We start from the raw sequence: 27610 nt of genomic DNA, 5'->3' as shown, positions 1-27610 counted from the left end.
TTATATATAATGTATGGTGTATTGCATACCACAGCCACAGCCCTGCCTATAGGTCAAGGTCCTGTAGAGGGAAAATGTTATTCTGTGAATAAATTTCAATGAAGCTTTAACCATTTATTTATTATGACTGGACAGTTTGTCACATACCATAGCCACAACCTCAAAGACATAGCAGTTGAAAATATAAATATGTGACCTCAATCCATGTACACATATAACTTTTTACTCAGTGCAGATAATTTTAATTAAAGTTTAGCATGTTATCTCGATTTCACATTGTTTCATGAATTCAGTCATACAGGTCCCCATCTTATCATACAATGGTCAAGTCTTTGGCTCAAATATAGGGTCAGCAAAATCAGTTGGGAAAAGGTCGTGAGAAGGGTGTATCATCTGCCATTTGCCTAATGCCTGTTTATTCTAAAGTAATACAAGAATACAAGTACATACACAAATACTAAAAATACTGCAGACTACTATCTCTCTCTCTCTCTCTCTCTCTCTCTATATATATATATATATATATATATATATATATATATATATATATATATATATATATATATATGTATATATATATGTGTGTGTGTGTGTGTGTTTCACACTCAAATGCTCAATATTATAAAATTTAAAATTCCAGCACTATGTTTGCACAAAAATGGCATCATGTTGTAATCATTAACTTATCTCATTTCAGAATATTTTTATTTTTGCTGTAACTGATTAAGTTACAATTACTTGTGTTTATAAAAACAAAATGTCTGATTACAGTTTACATGTGATGACTTAAAAACAGTAATCAATTACAGATGATTACAGTTACTGATTACAATCAGCCCAGGTCTGTCCCTGATGAGTGTGTTTTATTTGTGTTGCACTTAAACATGTCAGAGTATTTGGAAAGTGAATATTGTAATTCACAGGTTTCATTTTTACATTGATTTATCCTGTTAGTTTATTTTGCAAGTCTTTTTTATGAAATAAAGGAAGAAATTTACAAACAGTCATAAAAAAATGATTATTTAAAAGGTTTATGGGGTCGACAGTTGAAATAGCAGGCAATTCGGATCATTCATAGAAGGGCACAGAATTTGTTGATTCTGGGACTTTAATGTATCTGTTTCCTGAAGTTGTTTGCAGACATCACTTTATTAATGGAAAATATCTGCTTTTCACTACATTGGCATGACCTATTTATTATATTTTTCTTCAATTCACATTTTTCGAAGATGAACAATGACTGTTGTGTTCATTGCCTCAATGCTTCTGTAGGGCTTCAGAAGTTGGTCTCACATATAAAAAGTCATCAAATTGAATGTGGGAATGTTAAATTTTTTCTGGAAATGGTATGGAAATACTGAATCATATTTAAAGTATATGTATTTAGAATTCTGGGGTAAGCCATACCTCTGGTTATTATCTTCTCTTTTTCAGAGCTAAGCTACGTCGAGCCAAATTACAGGCATACTGGCGAAAGATTTGTGAGAATGAGAGGAGAAGTAAGCAGAGAAATGCAAGTCTGTTGAATGACCTAGATCGAATTAACTCCAGCTTGAGAAATCTGTCAGCCCATACAGAACATCTCAGAATGCTGAAAGTAAATGATTCTATATCTTTATTAAATGTTACAGAATTTTGTAGATGTGATATTAGTCATTGGTATTTCATTTTTAAGGCACAGGACCGAAACAAACAACACCTTAAATAAGTGTGGCCGAACATTTCAACACCGTAGGTCACATGGACCAATAATGTTAAGTTCTTGGGCTGTTCATATCATAGTAATTATACTATAATTATGCAACTGACTTTATGTATGAGTGCAGGCCACATTTGGCTTGCAGGCCTGCAGTTGGAACTTAACTTCTTAGATAAACATTTTCTCTGGAAAAAGACTGCTTTAATACATAGGGTTCCCACATTGGTCTGGAATTCTGAAAAAGGTCTAAAATGTGAAAAATGCTTTTCCAGATCTTGAAAATGTCTGGAAGTATTGAAAAAGTACTAAAAAGTAAAGAAAAAATCCTAAATTTTCATTATTATAACCACCTTATTCAGAAACCTTTAACGTGACTGCTCTTTTGTGTTTGGGAGTAGTTTTGGTTCATGGATTTGGAGCAGTTCAGGACATCATGAAATTTATTTTTTGGTCTGGAAAAGGTATGGAATCTTTGTTTAAATTTGTGTCAGGAACCCTGAATTATCCAAATATTTACTGTTTCCAAGCTTTTTTTTGGTTGTTCTAACATAATTTCCTAAAGACCATTTTTGAAACATCCTTCTTCTGTTACCTACATACATCAGCTCATGGACCTGATACAGAAATAGAGTTGTACCAATAAATGTAAAAATAGTTATATTTTGGACTGTATACCTCACAGTGGTAAGATCTCATTGATTTTCTGTGGGGGAGGCAAGGTCATTGTCTTGTCTTTGGCTCTCAAAAACTAGATCTGGTTCAAATTTCAATTGTTTAGGGATAAAGCCAAAGTAGGACTTATTATTGGGACAGCCTTCTAAAGATATAAATCCACAGTTTATAAAAATCAATTGTCTAGATACATACAGTAGGACACTTATTATTGGGACAGCTTCTAAAGATTTAAATCCACAGTTTATAAAAAATCATTTATCTAGATACATACAGTAGGACTTATTATTGGGACAGCCTTCTAAAGATTTAAATCCACAGTTTTTAAAAATCATTTATCTAGATACATACAGTAGGACACTTATTATTGGGACAGCCTTCTAAAGATTTAAATCCACAGTTTATAAAAATCATTTATCTAGATACATACAGTAGGACTTATTATTGGGACATCCTTCTAAAGATTTAAATCCACAGTTTATAAAAATCATTTATCTAGATACATACAGTAGGACTTATTACTGGGACAGCCTTCTAAAGATTTAAATCCACAGTTTATAAAAATCAGTTATCTAGATACATACAGTAGGACTTATTATTGGGACATCCTTCTAAAGATTTAAATCCACAGTTTATAAAAATCAGTTATCTAGATACATACAGTAGGACTTATTATTGGGACAGCCTTCTAAAGATTTAAATCCACAGTTTATAAAAACCAGTTATGTAGATACATACAGTAGAACACTTATTATTGGGACATCCTTCTAAAGATTTAAACCCACAGTTTATAAAAACCAGTTATGTAGATACATACAGTAGAACACTTATTATTGGGACAGCCTTCTAAAGATTTAAACCCACAGTTTATAAAAACCAGTTATGTAGATACATACAGTAGAACACTTATTATTGGGACAGCCTTCTAAAGATTTAAATCCACAGTTTATAAAAACCAGTTATGTAGATACATACAGTAGAACACTTATTATTGGGACATCCTTCTAAAGATTTAAATCCACAGTTTATAAAAACCAGTTATGTAGATACATACAGTAGAACACTTATTATTGGGACAGCCTTCTAAAGATTTAAATCCACAGTTTATTTTTTTTGTTGTTGTAGGGCTTAACGCCATTTTTCAGCACGCGATTGGCTATACATGGCGGCCAGTATTAATGGTGGAGGAAGAACCCGGGAAAACCCCGGAAAGAACCACCGACCCACGAGAAGCTACTGGCAGGCTTTCTCACATACCCACATTAGCCGAATCCAAGACTCGAACTCACGCAGACAGAGGTGAGATGGCAGTGATCCGTAACGGAGAGCGCTTTAGACCACTCGGCCACTCGGGGCCCCAAATCCACAGTTTATAAAAACCAGTTATGTAGATACATACAGTAGAACACTTATTATTGGGACATCCTTCTAAAGATTTAAATCCACAGTTTATAAAAACCAGTTATGTAGATACATACAGTAGAACACTTATTATTGGGACATCCTTCTAAAGATTTAAATCCACAGTTTATAAAAAATCAATTATCTAGATGCATACAGTAGGACAGTTATTATTGGGACATGCTTCTAAAGATTTAAATCCACAGTTTATAAAATTCAATTATCTAGATACACACAGTAGGACATTTATTATTGGGACAGCCTTCTAAAGATTTAAATCCACAGTTTATAAAAATCAATTATCTAGATGACTGATTTATTTCACAGATAAATTGATTCTCTTCTAGTGCATTCAGATGATCAGTTATTTTACTGTCTGTAATTTGACTCATATTTACTATTGCCAATCAATCAGTTCTTACCAGCTTTAATGGAATTTAATAAAAATTGGTTCTAGAATTTTATTGTTCATGCACACACTGTCAGAAGTGAAAACAGAAGCCTTTTGTTTAAGTGGTTGGGCGAAATAATTCACACATTGAAACTAAACACTACATATTTAAATCGTTCCATAATATATTGTTATGGGTATCAACACAAGATAATCAACTAATTCGTTGAATGGAGACATATTTATAGATGTGCCATTTAAACTTACTTATAAGTTGAATCCAGATGCAAACTGCATTGACCAAGATCTGCTGGTGTGGTGTATTACACAATGGCAGTTTTGAGTCTATGCATATTGTTAGGAGTAATCAGTGGAACAAATAACATAACCTGAGGATTCTCTGTCATATTTCCCAGGAAATACATTCTTCATGATGCTTGGTCTCCAGTTCTATGAGCATTTCCTGATGCTCAGTTTCCAGCATATAAGTATTTCATGATGCTCAGTTTCCAGCATATAAGTATTTCATGATGCTCAGTTTCCAGCATATAAGTATTTTATGATGCTCAGTTTCCAGCATATAAGTATTTTATGATGCTCAGTTTCCAATATATGAATATTTTATGATGCTCAGTTTTCACTCTGTCAGTATTTCATGATGCTCAGTTCCCAGTCTATGAATATTTTGTGATGCTCAGATTTCAGTCTCAGTATTTCATGATGATCAGTTTACAATCTATGAGTATTTCATAATGCTCAGTTTCAAGCCTATGAGTATCAGATGTAAGTTTAACATTAGTATGACATGATCTATTCTGTTTTGTGCCCTTTGAGAAATGCAGAATCGAGGCTTAGTGTCAGTTTGTATGTTAGGCTTATTGTCAAGTCCTAATTCAGTTATTTTGAAAATAAATCCCAGAATTTTTAGAAATTGTCGTTTATTAAATGGTCTTGATAGGTTGAGTATGAAGCAACCATAGCAAAGATGTACCCTCAGTGGTTGGAGCAGCTGCAACAAAACAGGCAAAAGCAGCAAGAACAACAACAGCAGCAACAACAACAGCAGCAACAACAACAGCTGTACCAACAACAGCATCAGTATCAAATACAGCAACAAACATATCAGCAACAACAGCAACATCAAAAGCCACAACATCAGTATCAGGAATTGGCACAACAACAGCAACAACAGCAACAGTTGAAAAAGACGGTGAAACCTAATGCAGTAAGTCATGACTGAAATAATTGTGCAGTTCTAAACCAAATATAATGACACACAATATTGGTTATTCTTAAGTCTGTCATTTTTAGATTGCATGATCAATATCTTTCCTGTAATTTCAATTGCAATAATTACATTATCCTCAATATGTTTTGTAGTTTCTGTAATGAATATCATATTTATGTCCCTTTGGGATTTATAAAGTTATCTTTTTCAACTGAAATTAAGTCATTGGAACACTATTGCATATCCCCACACTTACAAGCTACGCCACCTTGGTTTTGTTCTGACCAAGAGGGCAGTGTTGCAAACATAATTGTGTATTTGTCGCATGTCTAGTTTATGTGCCATATACATGTACAGGATAGATCCAACTGCAAACTACATTGACTCAGATCTGTCTTTGCATAATGTGTTGGTAGATCTGGGTCCATGCAATTTGCAAGGACTAATCAGCAGAACAAACACCATATTCATCCTGATCTGCCAGCACATTTTGTGATGGCAGATTAGGTTCCATGTTCTTTGCACTTGGACCAGACTTGTACTTGAGTTTATGAGGTACATGTGTCATTATAAGGTGGGTATTGAGAAATAGTTTCCAGGTTGCAAGCCAAGGGCAATTCCTCTACTCTATGGGCATGACCCACAGTCTGTCTTGGATGCACAAGTGTATTTATCTCATGCAAAGCATACTTTATCAGGTTTTTAAATAAGTGTTATGCTCACCATGGAGGTAATATTTTAACTGTTTGTGTCTTTAACCTCAATTTTTTTAAAAAAAACCTTGAAGAAAAAAAAACTAAGGAAAAGTCCACTCAAATTTTAATACTTAATTTCAGTTCTATCATTGGCAAGAGTTTAAGGAATATGCAAAGACAGTTTTAAGTTTGAGTTAAATAAATAGATCTACAAAGAAAAATGGGCTGAAATATGGACAAAGATTTGCTAATAATCCAAACTTTCATCCATATATGAGGCCAATTTATGCCCACAGATTTGTTTTATTAAACTGCCACTCTTTGATTCCTCTAAATTACAGTATTTTCTTTAAGATGAGCTTAAGACCATCAGAATAGAAGTGGAAAGAAATAAATTTTGGTCTTTGTTTTGTATATTTTACACTCTATAATTGCAGGTATAATGACTGTTGAAACTATTGTTGTTTATATTCCTTGCAGAAATGCTCACAAAAGGTTCCTTGTTAAACTGAAACATAACTAAATTCCTTTATGAGTTACATTTTCTGGTCTAATTTACTTTTCTGTTTAAAATAATGTTAAATAATAGAGAAATTCTGAATCTATTTACATTTGATCGCCATTTTGGGCATACAGTGTCAGAAATGAAACTGTTGCTAGATGTATTGCGGATGGAGCATTGCAGGCAATAGTAGATTGGTGAATTCTGGTGCAAAATTTGGTAGACAAATAGACTAGTGGTGTCAGTATGCCTTTTGCTATTCACAATTCTGTTTTCCAAAAATATTTGTGATATTTTTTCCATTTGTAAGTTTTTCCATGCATTCGTCATTGACACTTTCATTTTCAGAGCTATGCTCGTGTTGTCTATCAGTTCCCTGTATTCTTTTTTGATATAATCTTCCAGGATATGAAATCTTTGACAGATATTTCTGTCCCCTAACAAACATTTTTGAATGGCAGAGGATGTAGATCACTCTTATTGAATTTATTATTGACTTATTGACAGTAAAGTTTCAGCTTGAAAACTCCTCTGGTATATGTGCAGAGGTTTAGTGACCTAGTGAACAAAGACAATTTCTAGAGATATTACGTAATTATTTGGCAGCTGATGATTACATTTGATTACATTCATAATAACACATCACGACAAGTTTGCAGTATAAAAAAAATCTTGTTTTTGTACAATTATTTTTTTACAGGAGTGACATATGAAGATTTTTAACACCCTGTCCAATTTATTTATGGAATAATTTACTATTACTTAGAAACAGTGTTTGAAAGTAAAGTGTTTATTTGTTTGGTAATAAATTAGGAAATGTCATTGTCATAATTAAGTTGGAATCACTATAATGTGCCATCGATTTATATCATGTGTTTAACTTGTCATGGATTATGCTTTTACATACCTGAAGAACTGCAGTTGTTTGCTCATGTTTTTTTCAGGAATCTTTTCAGAAACCTGCTGATCAAGCCAAATCATCTGCCAGAGTATCTTCAGGGACAACATCTGTTTCCTCTTCCCCCTCCCATGGTGCAGGTAGGAAGACAAGCACTGGAGAATATGTCAATATCAACGAGACTGCTCGTTCTACCACTGTGAGGTCTGAAAGTCCTGGAACCATTGGGGCAAGGTCAGAACAAAGGGCACCATCTGCCATAAAGCAAGCTGCTGGGGATGATGCAGACAGAGGTCAGATGTCAGAGGGAGTGGTTGAGCCTCCTCAGGGTTGGGCTGAAAGAGATGGCAGTGTGAACAGTGTCAGCTATAGTGAGGAGATAGACATACCAGGAGTCCAGAGTGTCACTGTCAGGGCAAAACAAACAGGTGAAGACCGATTCCCAGATGAATTCAGTAGATGAGGAAAATATTCAGGTTTTATTAAAAATATGTTTTGTAATACTTACATATGGAGACAAATACAATGAAATCATATGTGAAATTCATCTGCGAAAACCAAAATAACAAAGTTGACAGCACATTAATTAGAAGCCTTTTTATTCCAATTATGGTGCTTCTCTACAGTAGGTTCCATTCAGATAGACACTACTTAAACTGTTATATAGGCATCCCCAAAACAAAAAGTTTGGATATAAATTTTAAAAGTTTTGAGTAAAAAATTGTCACATTTGAGTAAAATTAACAGAAAAAAAATTTGACAAATTCTCCTGTTGTTTATACAAAAATGCATTTATTTTATTGTTTGAAGTCCTTACAATTCAAAAAGAGGTGATTTCAAAAAAAGTAAGCCCCATTATAATGACAATGCAGATTTCAGAGGCATAGATGAAAAATGATGTTATGCATAGTAAGATTCTTGTTTGCTGTTCTCTTCGGTCTTTCATTGGTTATGTTGTTGTTGTTTTGCAGTTAACACCATTTTTCAGCACATGATAGGCTATACATAGTGGCTAGTATAACTGATGGAGGAAGAACCCAGGAAAATCCCAGTAAGAACCACCAACCCACAGGATGCTACTGATAGCATTCTCACATATCCATGTTGGCTTAGCCTAATACTTGAATCCATGTATACAGAGGTGAAATGGCAGTGATCAATTAAGTCGAACACTTTAGACCTCTTGGCTACCAGGAGCCTTAATTAACTCTTATTTATGGCATGTTATGGAAAAATTGTGGCTAATCCTAATGACTGATAATCCCTTTCATCATAGAATTAACAATGCAATCAATGAAATTTGACAGTCAGACACCATACTCGATACATTGAAAGGACTCAAGAAAAGAATTTTGTTGTTAAAATTGAATGTGTGTTGTGTATGTGAGATAGAGATTGATGTGTAAGATTTTGTGTATTTAGAGTGGGGTTTTTGTGTGGTTTTTATATGATCATCGCAATGGAGAGAGGAGGAACTTGGATAGTGATTGTAATCTTTATTTATCTACACGACAGTTCAGATCTTCCTCATGTATACAGGTATTAACAGGTTATATTCCATTGTTAGTTAGCAACTCTGAATAAACTGCTCTTTCCTATTATAATTACTAGATTGATTGTCCCAACAAAAACCAAATGGCTTTTGCAGAGTTCTTATATGCTAATTAAATATTCTTAGAGATTCAGCTGAAACGAAACAATTGCTGTCAGGTTCATTCCAGTCAAGGTCAAAATGGGGTTCCAGAGGCCCACAGATGAGATCAAAGTAGTGAGGTTTTCAGTTTGGAAATGAAGAACAAAAGAAACAGTGTAGTTTGCAATCTTTGTCGTTCTTTATAAATATGAATGATTAATGCTTTTAACAGCCAGTGCCTATATATATATATATATATATATATATATATATATATATATATATATATATATATATATATATATATATATATATATATATATATATATATTTTGAACAATAAGATAAGAGATAAGAAGATATGAATTCTTTATTTCAGACTACAAAGTCCATACCTCTAAAATAAAATATAGATATAAATTAAAACATTGTAAACATAAAAGAACATATATATCATACCTATAAGTATACAGATACATCTACAACTATTAACTGCAACATGCATAGTTAAGAATGAAATTAAATGACACAATTAAATAGTAATTTGTTCCATCTACTAATAATATGAGAATTTAAATGAATGTCATAGTTCCAAAGAGATTTCAATATACAGTTCTTACTATTAGATATTCTTGTCATCATTGAGAATACATACATACATTCTCATTATTTCATCAAAACTGAATAGATAATAATTTACAAACATGTTGGAGGCACTGTTCCACCTAGGAAGCCCTAACAGAAAACGAAGACTATTATTATAACCAATAACTAGTTTTCTTTTCATACATTCACTAAAGTTTGTCAACAGAGGAGCACAATACATGGAGCAGCAATAAGATTTGAATAATCTAATTTTGATATTCAATTAACAATTCTTGAATTTACATAGAAGCATGTTTGTTTCGAGTGCACAAAAATTGGTAATGTCTCATCATATCTTCATTATCCGACTGATTGGATTTCAAAATAAGACCCATATACGTATAACTGTTGACATAGGTAAGAGCATTGCCGTTAAGATGTACGGGGGGGGGAGATGGTAATTTGAAAGACGTTGGCTGAAAGACCATGCATACTGATTTTTTTATATTTTTTTTTGTGTTTTTTTGAAGGCAGGCACATGTATTTAGAAATGTTTATAGGCAAATTGTAACAGGATGAACCCAGGTTGGGATTGGATTTAGCCAAGACAAATGAGATGTTTATTTATAATGTAATAGAACAATGAATTAACCTGTCACCATACTGATGCATATTAAGTCCAATGATAGATTTAACAATGATAACTCACCGAGTTTAACAGCAGTTTTAAAAGATAAAGATCACAACACGATAAACTCTAAACACAATAAATAGATATTAAATCTTTTTCATATAGAGAAAATAGATTATTATAATAGAATTAAAAAATTTCACTTGCATGTAAAAAAAATCAAACTTTTTTTCATAAAAAAGGTAAGCACTCTAAATTTGGCAACTTAAAAAAATGTGAGGCCCCTTAAAATGCATTTATTAAAAGCACCTCAAAATTGAAAAGGGCTAAAATATCACCTTAATTAGAACAATTGATATATATTGAAATAATTGGAACCACCCAGGATGTATGCAGTATGTTATGAAGTTTTCGTCTGTCCATATATCAGTGATAATTCTGTTTCTGTACAATAACTTGTCTACCTCTACAGTTCTCAAACATATTTGGATGGCTTGCACTTATGATAAGGAAAAACCTTTTGATTTTGGGGTTAAAAGATTGAAGCTGAAGGCCACTGTAAGTGAAAAAAGAAAAATGGTTTTGGCACAATAACAAGTTTCTCATAATCAGCAGTTACTAGACTTTATGAATGGCTTGTACTTTGGCATAGGAGGAAGTCTGTCAATTTCAGTCTACAAAAGTCACTGGTGAAGGTCACTGTGGCCAAAAGACAAAAATGTTTTATGCATAATAACATAGCTCTACATCACCGACCTGGATCGAATTTTGTGGATGGATTGTACTTGTACTGGGTCAACAGGCTAATTGCAAGGTCATTGTGACTGAAAGAATACAAGTGGCTTTTGCACACAGATATAATTTCTTAACCATGTACCTTAACCAAAACTTTGTGGATGACTTGCACGTGGGGCAAGAAAGAAACCTTTTGATTCTGACTGTGTGAAAGGGCAAAGTCATTGTAACTGAAAGAAGAAAAATGGTTTGTGCATAACAACTTTAGTTCTAGACCATGTCCTATTTAGAACTTTATAGTTAATTGGCACCTTATAGCCATTATTGTACTGATGTGCCACTAAATGGACACATTCCCTCCCCATAGAATCAACATGATAAAATGTTCACTGATCCCGCTAAAATCAAACAGAAGCCAGTTCAGTTTTTAATTCAGCAATTATGATTTATTAGTATGAACTGAAGAAATAACTGTAAATTACCATCAAGTTCCATGAAAATTTGAATGTTTATGTTCAAGCTTTTTCAAGATGCTCTTGTTCAAATATGCCACAATTTGCTCAGCTTCTGAGGGACCAACTTTCTGTTTTGATCTCATGTATCCCTCTGCCATTATCTGTAGGGTGCTTGCATTGTGTGCTTCAAGGGATGATTTATGAAAGTTTTTACACCAAGGAATGAATGAAATACCCAGTGTACTTTTGTATTTCTCCCAATTTTTTGTACAGAAAGTTCACAACATTATATACTTTCCTGTATTATGTATCCTTCTCTTTTTCTGCATTTTACTTAAGCCATTTGCATTCACTTGCACAGTGTTTTTGTTACTTTCTTTGTCTTCTCTTTTGATCTAATGTAGGATTGCTCTCTCTGTCATGTCAGCATCTAATTTCGCCATTATTGTGGCAGCTGTCCACCTGCAAATACTTCCACATGTTTACATTTGTTTACCACACATTGTATTGAATGTTTATCAATGCATATCTGGATCATAAATTTAATTGGCATTTGTAACAATTTCCTATTTGTAAATACTAACTGAAGACACTATACATTTTTGAATCATTATTAATGAAATCAGTGGTTTGAGGGGCAGTACACTAGTCTAGTTCCACATGTGCAAATACTGTTTTGACAATGATCACATTAATTTACTTGATGAGTGGATAAGTGGTTTAAAAACCTGTCAATTTCCACTGCAAGGATTTATTGTACCTTGACAGTTGCAATATGTTGGTAGGTACTCAATTAATCAATGCTGACTCATGACCACTTCTAAAGTCCTTAATTGTTGTGATAGGTGGCCAGTGACAATTTTAACTGCCCCAGTGGATTAGTGACTACTGGGTTTTATTGATCCGCTGACAAAATCACTAACCACGGGATAGTTGATTAGCGTTAATTTAGAGCTGTGATTAATTCCATCCATCCATTCATTTGTCCATCCCTCCATCCATCCATCCATCCATCCAACTAAGCAAACAAGCAATTCACCAACATGCACACAGGTTATGTACCCATAGTAAATCTTGTGAGGGGCTTGCACTTGATGTATGAAAGATGCCTAGTGGTTTTAAGGGTTCAAAGGTCAAAGTCATTGTGCCCCAAAGACATGAGTTTTGTAGAATGATTTTTCTTCTAAAGTAACTTCCTTGACCAGATTTTGTGAATGGCATGCAGTTTAGGTAGTAAAGAAACCTATAGGTTCAGGTGACGTAAGGTGAGAGGTCATGATCATGGTAAGTCAGATATGATATCATGGTTTCTATAGAGTAATTCAACACTGCAAACCTTCACTAAAGGTCCAGATCATTGAGACCCATTGATCAGTAATCTTCAGAGTCGACCATACTTTATTAATGCCTACAAAGAGAACTGTTAAACTTCGGTGGGTGTATAATGTGCTTTTCATTGTACTCTTGTTGTTTATGTGTAGAATATGTATTGTCACTTACCTTTTGGGGGGGGGGTAAGAATATGTGTCAAAAATGGTAAGTTGTCCTTTATTACCAGATCCCCATGCCATGACTCCCAAGTCAGATGAGGAGGCAAGTGACTTTGATGAGGTGGAACTTCCAGAGAATGGTCGTAGGTCACCTACACCTGGACAGAATCATAGAGGCTCAATGGAAGGTGAAGGAGATGGATTATCTTGCCCCAGCTCTCCAGCCCCATCTCCACCCACCTCCCCACAACCTCCACTAATTCACACTGATCAGGAGACACTGGAGTAAGTTGAGAGTAACATTATATCATAGGTGTTGGTGTGGAATAGGGAAATTTCATCAGTGGGGTTCTAATCTGTGAGCCATATTGAGGCTTTCCCAAATTCCTACATACAAAGCAAGAGCCAAGGGTGGGATTTTCTTGAAAATGTATCACAAGCATTGGTGTGGAATAGGGAGATTTCACCTGTGGTGTTACAATTTCTAGGCCAGAATGAAAATTTTGTAGAATTCCTGCCAACAGATGGGATTTTCCAATACCGTACCAATACAAGTGGCTGATTATTTTTTTCTCACATTCCCAAGTCCAAAGCATTACATAGGGTTCCTGTGCCCTCCTGATTTTTAAGGAGGTACTGGAGTCCAACTGGAATTTGAATTTTAAAAAAATATCCAAGAAACCTCCTTGAAAATTACTTCTTGACATAAAATGTCCTGGAATTTGATATTAAAAAGTTAAATAGTGAACGATTTTGAAACGATCATCATATTACATTGGTAGTCATGATTGAGTCTGGTAACAAAGAGATTTTTGCATATGTGCCTTCAACTGCAGTATTTTGTCTTTAATCAAAATATCAGACTTTAAAAATGACTCCTGAAGTTTATCATTTTCTGTTTAAAATCCCTTGGAAGATAAAAATAATTTAAGTGCATGAACCCTGATTACTGTTTAAAATTCCTTGGAAGATAAAAATAATTTAAGTGCATGAACCCTGATTACAATTACAAAGATTCAATTGCCTATTTTTGATCTTCAGATGTTGTATATACGATTTGGCTAACCTGGAATTTACATGATGGTAGATATACTGTAATAAAGGGATGTAAAAATACCTCTTATTGCATTGGTTGCATTTTTACTGTACTTTTAATTTCCAGCCTGTGTTTATTAAATACATTACATGCAGTATTTGAATATTTAGATGGAAAGCAAATGTCAAACGTTCATAGTGTACCATTGGGTCAGTTAGCTAACACATTACTGCTGAAAAAATTGAATTAGATAGAGTAAGTAGACCAATTTAAAATATATGAAATACAATGAAAAAATGACCTCAGTTGTGTCAGCCAGAAAATTCTATACAGAAGTATATATTCTATTTTATTTATAAAGCATTCTGAGGATCGGAATAAGGTTGAAATTGTGTTGAAAAATATTACTTGTAGGGGTACTGGTCAAATCCAGGCAGAGTTGAGCACTGAGGGATTGTTGCTGCTCCTGAAGTATGTAGAGAGGGACTTACAAGACCCCCTTAGTTTGGAGGGATTCTACAGGACACACCACCCAACAGCCTCACAACGTGCTGAAATCATCAGGTTTGTACTTGCATATAGCTACAGTCTAACCCCTGATAGCTATCACTTCAGATGTCACACTAGTTGCTGGTTTTGCTACATCCATGTCCATGATATATTTGACCTTATTTAAGCATGGTTCAGTCCCATCACTGACTGCTTTAAAGATATATTTTACCACCCTTGATGATGGTTATTACCACCACTGGCTGCTTAAAAGGGTGGACCAAATTTATAGAAGGGGGCTAATGTTAACTTGAGTCAGTTTTATCGTAGCTGCTACAGAAAAAAGCTGTTCCTTGTTGGCTGTTTGGGTTTGGACAGTACCTAACACAGTGATTAACAGGTGAAGTTTGACATCTTGGCTGTAAAAGGGAGCTTATTAGCCTTCAACTTAGTGCATCATGTGACCAGCCAATGGTGTTAGTTTTTTTTATATACCTGGTTCAGTAATTAACAATGCTGCACCTGCTTTACCAGTAAAATTCATGTATAACATATGCTACCAGTAAATTTGGGAACCTTGCCTTTAAGATAGATCGCAACTCGCATTTTGTTCTGTTTTTTGTTATATTTGACTTTCAGCATTCTGCAGAAAATAAAATTATATTACATATATACTATGAAGGTAATACAGCCTTTAGGAAGTTCTGTGCATTTTGCCTCAGTTATGTCTATTTTATTGTTATAGCAAAGCAAACAGAGATGAAGTCAATGACCTGCGACTGGATGCAGAGTTGGTCAGTATGGTCATTTTGGATCAGCTGACCCTGGTCATTCGCAGTCTGCCTGACACCTGTATCTTGCCTGACTCTTTGCTCCTCACTAACATCCACAACATCGCAGAGGCGCGCATCAGGTCTGTGTGCAACCATCTCTTTGCTTTTTCTCAGGATTTTCAAAGATATGAATTTCTAGGAAATTTAAGTATATTTTGATTGACTCTTTAATGTCAGATGAACAAAATGTTTGCAGTTTAATTGGATTAATCAGATGCAAAATATTGTGGAACTAAATTTAAAAATCTACTGGTCATAGATCAGAAGAACACATGTGATGGCCTTTTGTCCTGCATCTTGCATCTGTTAGCACAAGTTTGTTATCACTACTCCTTCTTATCTACTGTTAGGATTGCCAAAAACTTAACATCCCAAGGTACAGTTGGTCCTAAATGAAAATGGTGCCCCTTAGACATAAAATGTGATTACCATGGCAGCCTTCTTAAAATCTTGTTGTCTCTGTTACTTAAATGAATAGTCATAATGACTTTTGCTTTTCACTACAAAATTTTTAATGATGTCTAGTTGGTTGTTAATGAAAATGATGCCTGTCAGAGATCCAGCATGGCAGCCATAGTGACCATCTTGAAAATCTTTCTATTACTCTTGCTCCTGCTGTATGGATGGTAATATTAACCAGGGGTTTCCATTAAATATCTGGTATATCTGCCATGGTGGCCATATTGAACATTTTATTATCACTGTTCTTGTCTACATGGGATTTTCAACAACAGTTCTTATTATGTCTGGTTACTTCTGACATACAGTATGATGACATGGTGACTATCCTGAAAATCCTGTCCTGGCAACTTCTTCTAAATGTATGGCTGTATTAACTTACAGCTTTCACTAAAAGACTTCTTATGATTTCTGGTTGGTCCTAAATGAAAAAGCTGCTAAACTGACATATATGGCCAGTATGATGGACATCTAAAAGATCTTGTTGTGACTATTTTTCCTGAATAGATAGTCTTAATGACATGAGGTTTTTATTACAAGATTTCTTATGATATCTAGTTGGTCCTCAATAAAAAATGGCGCTGATCAGACATACAACATGATGACTATGGCCATCTTGAAAACCTTGTTATCACTTGTCTTTTCTTTGTCTGGTCATATTGACATTTAGTTTTCACTAAAACACTTATCACTTTATGTGTATGGTCCTAAGTGAAAATGATGCCAGTATGATCTCCCAAAATTTGACACATCTTGTAAAACCTATTTCTTCAGAATACCTAATGATACTGGCATTAAAAAAAGAAACAGATCTACTTTCTCTAATATAAGATTGTTCCTGTATTAATGATGCTGATACATCCACAAAAATGACTGCCTTGATGGGCATCCTGAAAGTCGAAGTATGGTTACTTCACCTGAATAGATGCTAATATCTGCATGTTTATTTTTATTACAACACTGTAGCAGTATATAACTAGTTCTAATGAAAATGGTGTTAATCTGACTTCCATTTTGGCACCATAGTCATCTTGAAAGCCTCAGTTTTTGTGGCATGAATGGTGACACTGACATGGGGTTTTCATTAAAATGTTTCTTGCAATATTTAAGTGGTTCTGAATGATAATGGTACAGATATTTCCACTATCATATATACACATTTTGGAATGAGTTTTGAAAACCAGACCTAATTTTCATTGGGGTCAAGATAAAGGTCATTTTTCATTGAGTTTATGAACACAGTGTTTGTACATGTACTAGTAAATTCTGACCAGACTTCATATTAGTTGCATTCCATTGAAAAAATTGATTATCAGCATTCTGATATTGATTTTAAGGTCATTGGTTTTGACTGTGATGCTTAGCTTTATTGGCTTGTAAACATGATAATACAATTAAGTGAGAATTGATTTTTTTCATTAATCGAGTCTGTGGATATGTTGGAAGAAAACCATGATTCATATCACTTCAAATACTTCTTTTGATTTCCAGAAAATATGACATACACATTTAATCAAACTGAGCATGTGGTTTTATATTGACATTATGTGAGACAAGTTCAGTGTTTGTGTGTCCATGTCAGGTTCATGGTCAAAGGTCTTGATCAAGAATTTTATGCTGCACTCATGGGCATCTGGTGTAAAATTTAACTCAAACATATGAAAATAGTTTTGTTACAAAATTTGGTATGTTGGAGATTTTTAAGAATCTAAGAGATGCTATAAACACTCAGCAGTTAAAAAGAAGAAATGGTCTTATCATGAATTCCTGGAAAATTCTTTCTGTTCAGTAGAGCAACATTCCTTTTGAGTGACTCTTGTTTCCATTAATGAACTCATATAAAAGGAGGGGCCCTGAGTGGCTGAGTGGTCTAAAGCGCTCTCTGTCACGGATCACTGCCATCTCACCTCTGTCTGCGTGGGTTCAAGTCTCAGGTTCAGCCAATGTGGATATGTGAGAAAGCTTGCTGGTAGCTTCTCGTGGGTCGGTGGTTCTTTCCGGGGTTTTCCTGTGTTCTTCCTCCACCATTAATACTGGCCGCCATGTATAGCCTCTCTTGTGCTGAAAAATGGCATTAAACCCTATTATAATAATTATAATATAAAAGGAAACATTCAAATATAGCATGAAGCCACTTTTAAGAGTTGAATAAATGATATTCTGATGTATTTTAGTTTAACTTGTAATTTTTATGACAGTGAACTGAAACTATTTCACTTTTTCTTTGAGGTTATCCTCATAGCTCAAATTAATTACATTCAGGAGAAGGACATTTCTTGTTGTCTGTGAGAAGGACATTGTTTAAGCAAGATAGGTAGTATTCCTTGTTAGTGTTTATGGTGTTGTTCCTGATGTTGTTATATTACCAAGTACAAATTTTAGATTACACTGCTTGTGAATCTTATGCATTAATGTATAATTAATATTGTATTGCCCAAAAATGTAAGCATACAAAACATAAATCTAGTTTACTGATATATTGATACAAAATTGGTCCACTAGTTTTGTTGTCTCCATAGATGATCATTGATCACTGCATCTTCAAATTTGTGGTTTTTGCCAACCATGAAATCAACAAATATTTGTATGTCACAAATGAAAGAGAATTGAGATTTTTATTTTTATTGCCAGATCACGGCTTCACAAAGACTCACAGTATGTATGGGAGAAACTTCTAGAACACTTTATTTGTCTTGTGATGAGGCAGGTTATGGACACTAAAGAAGTGGCATTCATCTTTACCCCCTGCCTTGTACAAGAAGCATCCCAGTACCAAGATAAGGTCAGCTTTATTTCTTTTTTTGTTTTAAAGTTTTAGGTTATTTTACACCTTAAAAATGCTACAAAACTATAACATATATTTCAGTATCAAACTATTGTATGTACTGTTACTGTCTATCTATTGTGGTTTCACTAATTTTTGTGGTGTACCAATTTTGGGTGATTTTGTTGCTGCCTGGAACCACACATTTAAAGATCCAGTGAAAAATTAGCTACATGTGATGTAGAAACCCACAATCCCCCAACTTCCTCAAAACACAAGGTCTGGTTTCATTGCACGTATATGTTTATAGTATCCTGGAGCTGTCATTTCCACATACTGCCTTTAATCACAATGCTGTGCGATCAGTAAGGATGGATAAAAATGGAAAAAAGCATAAAGTATCACTGAAAATGAAAGAAAGATTAGTGAATGATACTAGTTTATGACAGGTCGATTTAATACTTATTCAGATTGATTCTTCATTCAAGTGAAACTCTTGTCAAAAATGTAAATCTTCCTGAAAGTATGCACTATATTATCTATGCATGATTAATCCAAAATGAATGAGACTGTAAAATAATAGAACTATTGCTTGAAGCACAGTTACCAATGAAATACTATGCATATCACTAATTAAAGCAGTAATTCGCATTTCACTGATATTTGGACAGAACAACTGAATCATCATTGTGTCATTCAAGTTTCTTTGTTTTTACAAAATGTTTGTCTGGAAAATAATCCTGAAATTGTTGAATTAAAGAAGTGCAACTTTCGAAAGCCATGGATACTTGGGTCTGATTTTTCATACAATTTTGTGTGAGCCACAATTACCCATTCAGCATGAACTGGCTTGATTAAAGAAATTTTTTAAAGTTCCCTAATACATTTATTCTAATGTTCACCAAGGACATCTTCCTATCCTTTATGGTCTCCATAACCTATTTAGCATAACAGCTGTGGAAGTGTGATTTTAATTCTTCACTATAATCTTTATTGTCAGGTCTATTGGTTGATGTTGGTCTGTACATGAAGTGGACTCAAACAAATGAGTGATTCCATTGTCTTTCAGTTTAGTTGGTATCTTCACACTTTGACAGGGTCAGAACACATAAGATATTGCCACTGCCTCTAGATTGTATTGAAGAAGCTGTGGCTGGTCACATGCAGGATGGTGACATTATCCAAAATGAGGGGTACATAAGTTGAACTTCACCACACTTAAGTCACTGTGTTAAATCCATAATCCTCAGAAGGTATTGATGGCTAAACTTTATGGAAGTGGTTTAGGAAAGAGATAATACACGTGTTCTTTAATAGCCCATTGGCTTATTATTATTGAATGCATCAGCTCCTTTTGATGGTGAGAACTTGAATGAAAGACAGTGCATGAGATTAATCTTTGCAGTTGTATACTCAGATATGCTCATACAGTGGTAGTATTGTTTTAATTGTTCAGTTGACAATCGTTTGTTGTCAGCATAGTTTTTTGTTTTGTTTTTTTTTCTTTTAGGTCTAATCTATGAAATTAAATACACACAAATATGCAAACTTTGACAGGCAAAACCATGAATTTAAGTACCCCTGAAAATATCTTTCCTTTACAAAACACACAAAAATAGAGACTGACAAAAATAAATTAAACCACAGTATATATCAATGCTTCCATCAGTTATAAAATCTCATTTATCCCAGTCTCATGTATTTGGTTATCAGTATTATTCAAAGCACATTTTAAGTTAAACCCTGCTATAACAAGATGTTCAGGGTCCACAGAGTGCCATTGTGTTATGTAATGTATCTCACAATATTAAAAAAAGTCAATTTTAACTTGAGAAAATGTTGCATGCATATCCTTTTGCTTTTTAAAGAAATCATTTGTGGGGATGCAGAATTAAGGGCTTTAGTGAGGCAGAGTTAAGGGCTTTAATGAGGCAGAATTAAGGGCTTTAGTGAGGCAGAGTTAAGGGCTTTAATGAGGCAGAATTAAGGGCTTTAGTGAGGCAGAGTTAAGGGCTTTAATGAGGCAGAATTAAGGGCTTTAGTGAGGCAGAGTTAAGGGCTTTAATGAGGCAGAATTAAGGGCTTTAGTGAGGCAGAGTTAAGGGCTTTAATGAGGCAGAATTAAGGGCTTTAGTGATGCAATAACCAATTTAAATTGATAAATATTAAGTGTGCAATACTCAAAACAGAGATTGCATTTTTTTACAAAATATAATGCATTGGTTCATGGACATACAAGAAAAATGGCAGCTGAATAGTGTAAATACTATGTACTCACAAACTAATATGATTGTGTCTTTAACAGTAATTTCATCCAAAAAGTGTAGAGAAGCTAATAAACACACAATAACTTTTGAAACATGGTATAGTATAGTTTTGGTAATAGTTACATGTGCTAATCAGATTTTTACCTGACACAAAAAAGACCATATTGGATATTGTCATTGTGCATTTCTAGAAAAAATGTTTATGAAGGCTTTTAAAATAGTTTAACTGAAACAGGTATATGGGCATTGACCTTGTTATTTACCTTAAATGAACATAACAAATGGTGTGAAAGTACCTCAGGGATTTTCTTTAACTGGCATTATGTGAGATTTAGACCCTGGTCTCAGTGATTTGGGAGTAACCTTTTGATTTCCTTGGTAAAGAGTGATCTACAAATGTCATTCTGTAAAAGACAGGGAATAATAAATGAAATAAGCCCTATAGTCATTTAAATATATATTGATAACTAATACTATGACGTTGTGCTACTACACAGCAAAAACTGGGAGTAGCATGTTTGTTGAAAAAAGTAAATGCCCCCAAAAATGCAGTGAAGATTCACAAATAGAAACTTTTAACACTTTTTTCAAAGACAAACTTCTTAAAGAATACAAAACATCTCTCTAATTAATAAATCAAATATTCATTTTCTTTGGCAATAAAAATTTGCAGTAATTAAAAATTTGGAAAGAAATTAAAGTGTGTTTCATGGTTTCATTGTATATTCAAATTCATGTTATAACAAAGAGTGTTATGGCATGGTTTCACTGTGTATTCAAATTCATGTTATAACAAATAGTGTTATGGCATGGTTTCACTGTATATTCAAATTCGTGTTATAACAAAGAGTGTTATGGCATGGTTTCACTGTATATTCAAATTCATGTTATAACAAAGAGTGTTATGGCATGGTTTCACTGCATGTCCTAAATTTCTCATGTTAGAAGACAGTCAAGACTTACATTTTCAGTCATGGTTTATTAGGCATCAGATTGCAGCTGAATACTGGTTTGCATTTAATTCAAAGTTTAAATTGACAGGTAACTCTTACCAGGCTATAACAAGAGGAATTAATGTCCTTTATTTAGTAATGAAAAGCAAATACATCAGTTTCAGCCAATGGAAATTTGTATAAACTGCAATTTATCAGTTAGTACAATCTTTGTAATTCATTGTGTTATAAGAAAGGTCATGCAAAGGTCAGTATCTAAAATGGCTATCTGATAGATGAGCCTGTTTGCACAAATGAACACAGCTATAATAATGAGTGCAATACACAATACTGTATCTACCTATCCATCAGTCAAGATTAATTAAATATAGTAATTATAAGGAAATATGATCTTAGGTGTGGGACTTGCTACTTGGCTTGGGACCTTGGTACTAGGCTTGGGACCATGAAACTCAGTTTGGGACTTTGGTACTAGGTTTGGGACCCTGGTACTAGATTTGGGACCTTGGTACTAGGTTTAAGAGATTAGTATTAGTATCCATCTTTGATAAATTAGCTATCATCATTTTCTAATCATAATGTGTATTTCCTTTTTTCTTCAGATTTATCAGATTTTGTATGTTTTGCTTGAATTTAAAATGAAATGATGAGGGTTATGGTGCTTTTAAGGCATCTGTTCTTACATCTGCATTATAGCATAGAGGATTACATGATGTGGTCTTTACAGAATACCTTTGAAATTGGAGAAAACTGTAGGCATTGTGACCACAAATATTTACACATCCTAATGATGGAGATCAAACTTTAGATTGTGAAATTGCCTAGTGTGTGTGTTTATCACAATGCAGTGTACAAGTTCCTCTCTATACATCTAATATGTGATGTGATTTCAGGCATGTTATCTTCTGGCTAAGGTAGTAGAGGAGCAATGTGTAGCCGCGACCGGTCGCTCTTCTCCCAATGGTCAGGATAGTCTGGACACTGCCCGCAGCAGCAGCCTGCTGGGACCTGCAGGTAAACATAGTGTACAACCAGTCTGGTGGAATTTCAGGATTTATTCATGAATTTACATAGTGATAGAAAATACTCGGGTTTAAAAAGTTACTCTCCTCTTGGTTGCATGTGATTTCTAGGTCTTCTGCCTGATGTCTCATGGAACATTTGGAAAACTTAAGTATCAGAAGGCAATAACAGCAATGTCAGCAGGTTTTCCTGGCTTATTTGGAACTTTATATGGGATCTGTAGCCATTTATGTTACATGCTACATGTATCAGACTTTAACCACAATAATTTCCTGATCTCAAAATCACAACTTTCTTCCATATTTCTCAGTCATTCAATTAATTACATGGGAATATGGTCCCATGCTTGGGACTTTGGTGTTAATATCCACATTTGGTTTGCAAGCTATCATTTTTGAAACCATATTTTGGTTATTTTTATCTAGCTGTAATGTAGATTTGTGTCTCTGTTTTTTTTTTTTCATGGATTTTGTATGGTCTGCTGAAATTGTAAAGTGGATTGAGAAGGGAGATGAGCATTTTTAAGGAATTGGTTCTTTCATTTGTAGCTTTTTCTTTTTTTTAGCCAAACTTGTTTTTAACAAGTAAGAATGTTCAAGTTGGTATCTGTTTTGGGATCATTGAGTTTTAACAAGTGATCATATTCCAGAACAAAAGAAAACAGTTATTTATGGATTTCACTGGCTTCAAAGATGTGTATCTGCCCATGAATTGTTCACAATTTTCTTTCCATGAACCAATTTTTGATTAAATAAAATGATAAGAATGATGGTCATCAGAAAGTATAGATGAACAAATAGGCATACCAATTAGCAGCAATAGTATTGTGAACGTTTTTAGGTAAATTGCAGATAAGACCAGGGTTTGTTTGGTAGACACTGTACCTTTAATAAATACACTACCAATTCACTAGTGCTGTTTACACATTTTGCTCATTTTTAAGCACTAAATTTGCATGAGTTTGTTGTTGCATGGTTTAAACTCAAATCTATTCTTATAAACTTTACTAAATGTTTTCTGCATGTTGAAAACCGATTTATGGGTGTTTAGCTGTAACACATACATATAGATATACAAAGTCAAGGACTGTTTACTGTACTTTGTTATGATTTAAAATATTGCAGTGTGTGTGGTGATAGTTTCTTGTATCTTTTATCTGATTTTTTTCTGAAGAAGGCCTTTTTTCATATTTTATTTTTTTATGCAATAATTTATCTTGCATAGTTCTCTTAATTTTTACAAATTATTCTTCAAATTAGTTTTTGTAGACTTTATTGGACAGTGGATTTCTATCATTATTATATGTCATTTTGGTAGATAATACTCTGGGAAGTTGAATGAAAATCAGTCTGATTCTAGACATGCCTTTCTCCATCAAAAGCTGCATTTTCATGAAACACATCTCATGGCTACAATTGTTTAACATGAATAGACTTAGTATATTTCACTGTTTTTACCGTTGGAGTTCCATCTGTTATTTGAATATGGTTCAAGTAGTTATGCATATTGAGCTCCAATAGATGGACTGGCAAAACATGGCATTACATTGGGCACTCTTTTTTTGGCAGATAATTAAGTCTTTGTGTAATATTTTAATTTGGGTGGATTTCAACAGTACTTTGAACACATTACGGCTAGATAAAGCTAAGGAAATGGAAGCTAAGTGTCTTTACCAAAGACACATAAAGGAAGCTGACCCGAGTTGGCCTGGGTGGTATTGAACCTGTAACCCTTGAATTATGAGTCTGATACTCTGCCAACTGAGCTACCATGGTTCCTGTATGTGATAGCTATGTCCTGTAAATATACTAATTTACACAGTCTATTACTAGAGGAATATTTCAAGGTTATTTTAGTTGGGACATCACTACCTCAAAATTAAATATTTTCTTTGAATGTTGTGAAGAAAAATACAAAATACTTAAGCTGTTAATTGCATTTTTGCCAGGGAAGTGCAGCTCTGATGGGAAGTCTTTTTGCACTTTTACGTATATTTGTATATTTTTTTATTGGCTTGATTCATTTTCATGTATGTGTCACTCTTTTTCCTAAAATGAGCAGGCGTACCACTCCTGAAGTTTGGTAGTCTTATTGACAGGCCATTTAGTGATGAAGAATCTAGCATGATAAGTCAAAGTCTTCCGACAGAAGGGCAAAGGGTGCCCCTTAATGGTAAGACACGGATCCTTGCACATAGGTACTTAATTGGATTAGGAACCAATGAGAGAAATAAAAATAAATGTTGTTTTCAACAATTTGTATGCATTCAGTCATTCAGCTGATAATATAAATGCGCACAAACATACCTACATAATTACCTCCATACCTATATTTCCTGTTGTGATATGTCAGTAAACATACCTATGTACATATTCACCAACCTAAATATGTATTAAAACACACACACACACACACACAAATAATCATTTATAGGAAGTGAGTTTGTATGAAATGATAAAGGAGCCGACATTGAGGATAACTTCCAAACATCTGCATGATCATCAGTATCAAATGCATTAACATCTGACATTTTTATGTTGAATCATATACTTGTTTGAATTTGCATATATATGATATTGTGTACACTGCTCTAGGTGCAGATTTACAGCTAACTTTGGCAGGGATAGAAGTATTCCAACTCCACACAGTTATTCTTGCACCTAGTGATTTCAATAAATTATGCCCTGGTGATCTGATAGGAACTTAATACCATGTGAGTGAATGAGGCTTGTTAGCTTTTATATGAAAGAGAGAGATTTTGGCCCTTTTTCTTACAGTTTTACTCCATGAATAGCTGAAACTTTGCTGAAAGAGGCAAAAAGTAAGATATTGTAAATGGAAATTATAAAATATTATATATATATATATATATATATATATATATATATTAAATATTTAACAGTTCAGTTTAAATCTCAAGAGGGATAATATACTTGCAAAACTAGTTACCCTACCAACATATTTTGTTGATTTCTTTGCATGTTAAAGAACATCTGCATTACCACCAAAGAAAATTACCAGTGTACCCTTTATGAATAAGTTTATGTACACTTCCTTAGTTCAGTGGCATTGGGTCTCTTATCAATGCTTGTGCCAGATGTAGATGCTGTGTATTGAGAGATTATACACTTCTGTACAATGATCTCACTGACTGCCATGAAACTTGAAACTTACAAGAAAAGTACCTGGTACACAGTATGTACAGTAACATAGATTCACATTGTTAAAATGATATAAAGAAATATTAAAAATATACACCAAGCAGCACATAAAAATACTATTTAAATATATTGATTAGTAAACTGTGTTAATTGCCTAAGCGTTAGAACTTGGAAAAAGGGTGGAATAGAATTGGGGGCTCGCTTTAGGGAAATTATTTAATTTTTAGGACATGTGATATTTAAAGCCAGATTTTTAGATTGCAGGTGTAAACTGCTGACATGATGAACTCACTCAAGCTTTATTTATACTCAGAACATTGCCAGTCAAAAAGAACATGCAATCTACCTCAATAAGTCCTGATTGTTTCCTTGATTGTTTTCACTTGCAAGTCATGTGCTTGTATTAATAAAATAGACACTAACTCACTGTTGATAATGAAGACTTTCATTATTATTGGCATTAGGATTAACTAAATGTCTTACATGCATTGCTGTAAATTATTTGTCCAATAGCTCTCTATGCAGAACACTGGTATATATAATTTTAATATGATTGAAGATATTGATAGGTGATGCTTTAGATGTCTGACCCATTAGGTGCGGTCAGTCTGCCAAGGATTATGCATGGACTATAAATTAATGGGTACACAGAATTAGAGGAATTATGGTCATAAATTGAAAGGTGTGTGTCCTTGAAATTCTGTGGACACCAAAACATGTCTTTTACATCAAACATTTACCACAGATTTGCTAACAATAGCTTAAGTTAACCTTAAAAGTGAAAAAAAAATAGTGATAAAGAAATTTTGGGGGGAATTTAAAGCGTGGTTCATTTATCTTAGAGCATGTTTTGATGTTGGACAATGTTTAACCACTTTTTGGCTTCTTCCTGTTGTTTTAGTTAACTTTCTCATTACATTGCACTATAAGCAAATGCTGACAGCTGCAGTTGTAATTATAGCATTTTCTTGACTCTGCTTACATTTGATTTATGCTCTAATATTTCCACTTCTCTAATCTTAAAAATTTGCTGAATTATCTTGGGTGATTTTTTATCAAAACAACTAAATTCAAAATATTTAATTTTTAAACGTACACTTTATTCTTCTTAAAAGTTTATCAAGTTTTCAACAAGTTGTCATGAGATTTGGGTTTTTCAGGGGTTGGTAAGTAGAGTAATGTTGCCACTTCTAGCTCGCATAGCCACGTAGGGCTTTTTTCTGTCATCTGTAGTGCATCATCCATCATCTGTCTGTCCACTGAAAATTGCTTATGAACATTTTGGAGGTCTAATTTTGATCAGATTTTGATAGGTATGTAAACTCATCATGAAGACATTGGATAAATTTGATGATGTTGCATCTGATTGACTGAGTTCTGAACACTCTAGAGGTCATATTTATGATCAGATTTTGATCAAACTTGATATGTGAGTTTGTATCATTAAGGTCTCAAATGAGTTTGATTATGACTAAAATCCTTGATAATAATGAGGATCCAGGCTGATTAGATGGGGAGAATTAAATTTGCATCCTATTGGCAATGAGTCCAGTGCCTTCACCCGTTACCTCATGCAATTGCCTTTGGACGCCTCTACTCCATTTGCATGG

At 33.9% G+C, this 27610-nt stretch overlaps 1 protein-coding gene across 4 annotated transcripts in view; it reads left to right on the top strand.

Moving 5' to 3' along the window:
* The window catches only part of LOC149805353 (uncharacterized), a 60938-nt gene that overhangs the window by 16108 nt on the left and 17220 nt on the right, over positions 1–27610 (top strand). For 3 of the 4 annotated variants that reach the window (XM_089949587.1, XM_089949574.1, XM_089949575.1), the window contains 9 exons: positions 1435–1597; positions 5122–5388; positions 7533–7914; positions 13084–13300; positions 14466–14615; positions 15286–15453; positions 18464–18614; positions 22710–22830; positions 24901–25011. In XM_089949587.1, coding sequence (XP_089805713.1) covers positions 1435–1597; positions 5122–5388; positions 7533–7914; positions 13084–13300; positions 14466–14615; positions 15286–15453; positions 18464–18614; positions 22710–22830; positions 24901–25011 — 1730 coding nt within the window. The remainder of the gene's footprint in view (positions 1–1434; positions 1598–5121; positions 5389–7532; positions 7915–13083; positions 13301–14465; positions 14616–15285; positions 15454–18463; positions 18615–22709; positions 22831–24900; positions 25012–27610) is intronic. The other variant, XM_089949578.1, reaches the window with a different exon arrangement.

Source organism: Sinohyriopsis cumingii, chromosome 2, assembly GCF_028554795.1.
Source record: "Sinohyriopsis cumingii isolate HCF-2022 chromosome 2, ASM2855479v2, whole genome shotgun sequence".
Taxonomy (NCBI): Eukaryota; Metazoa; Mollusca; class Bivalvia; order Unionida; family Unionidae; genus Sinohyriopsis; species Sinohyriopsis cumingii.
Note: the sequence above shows the minus strand (reverse complement) of the source record. Positions and strands in the feature narration are given on the sequence as shown.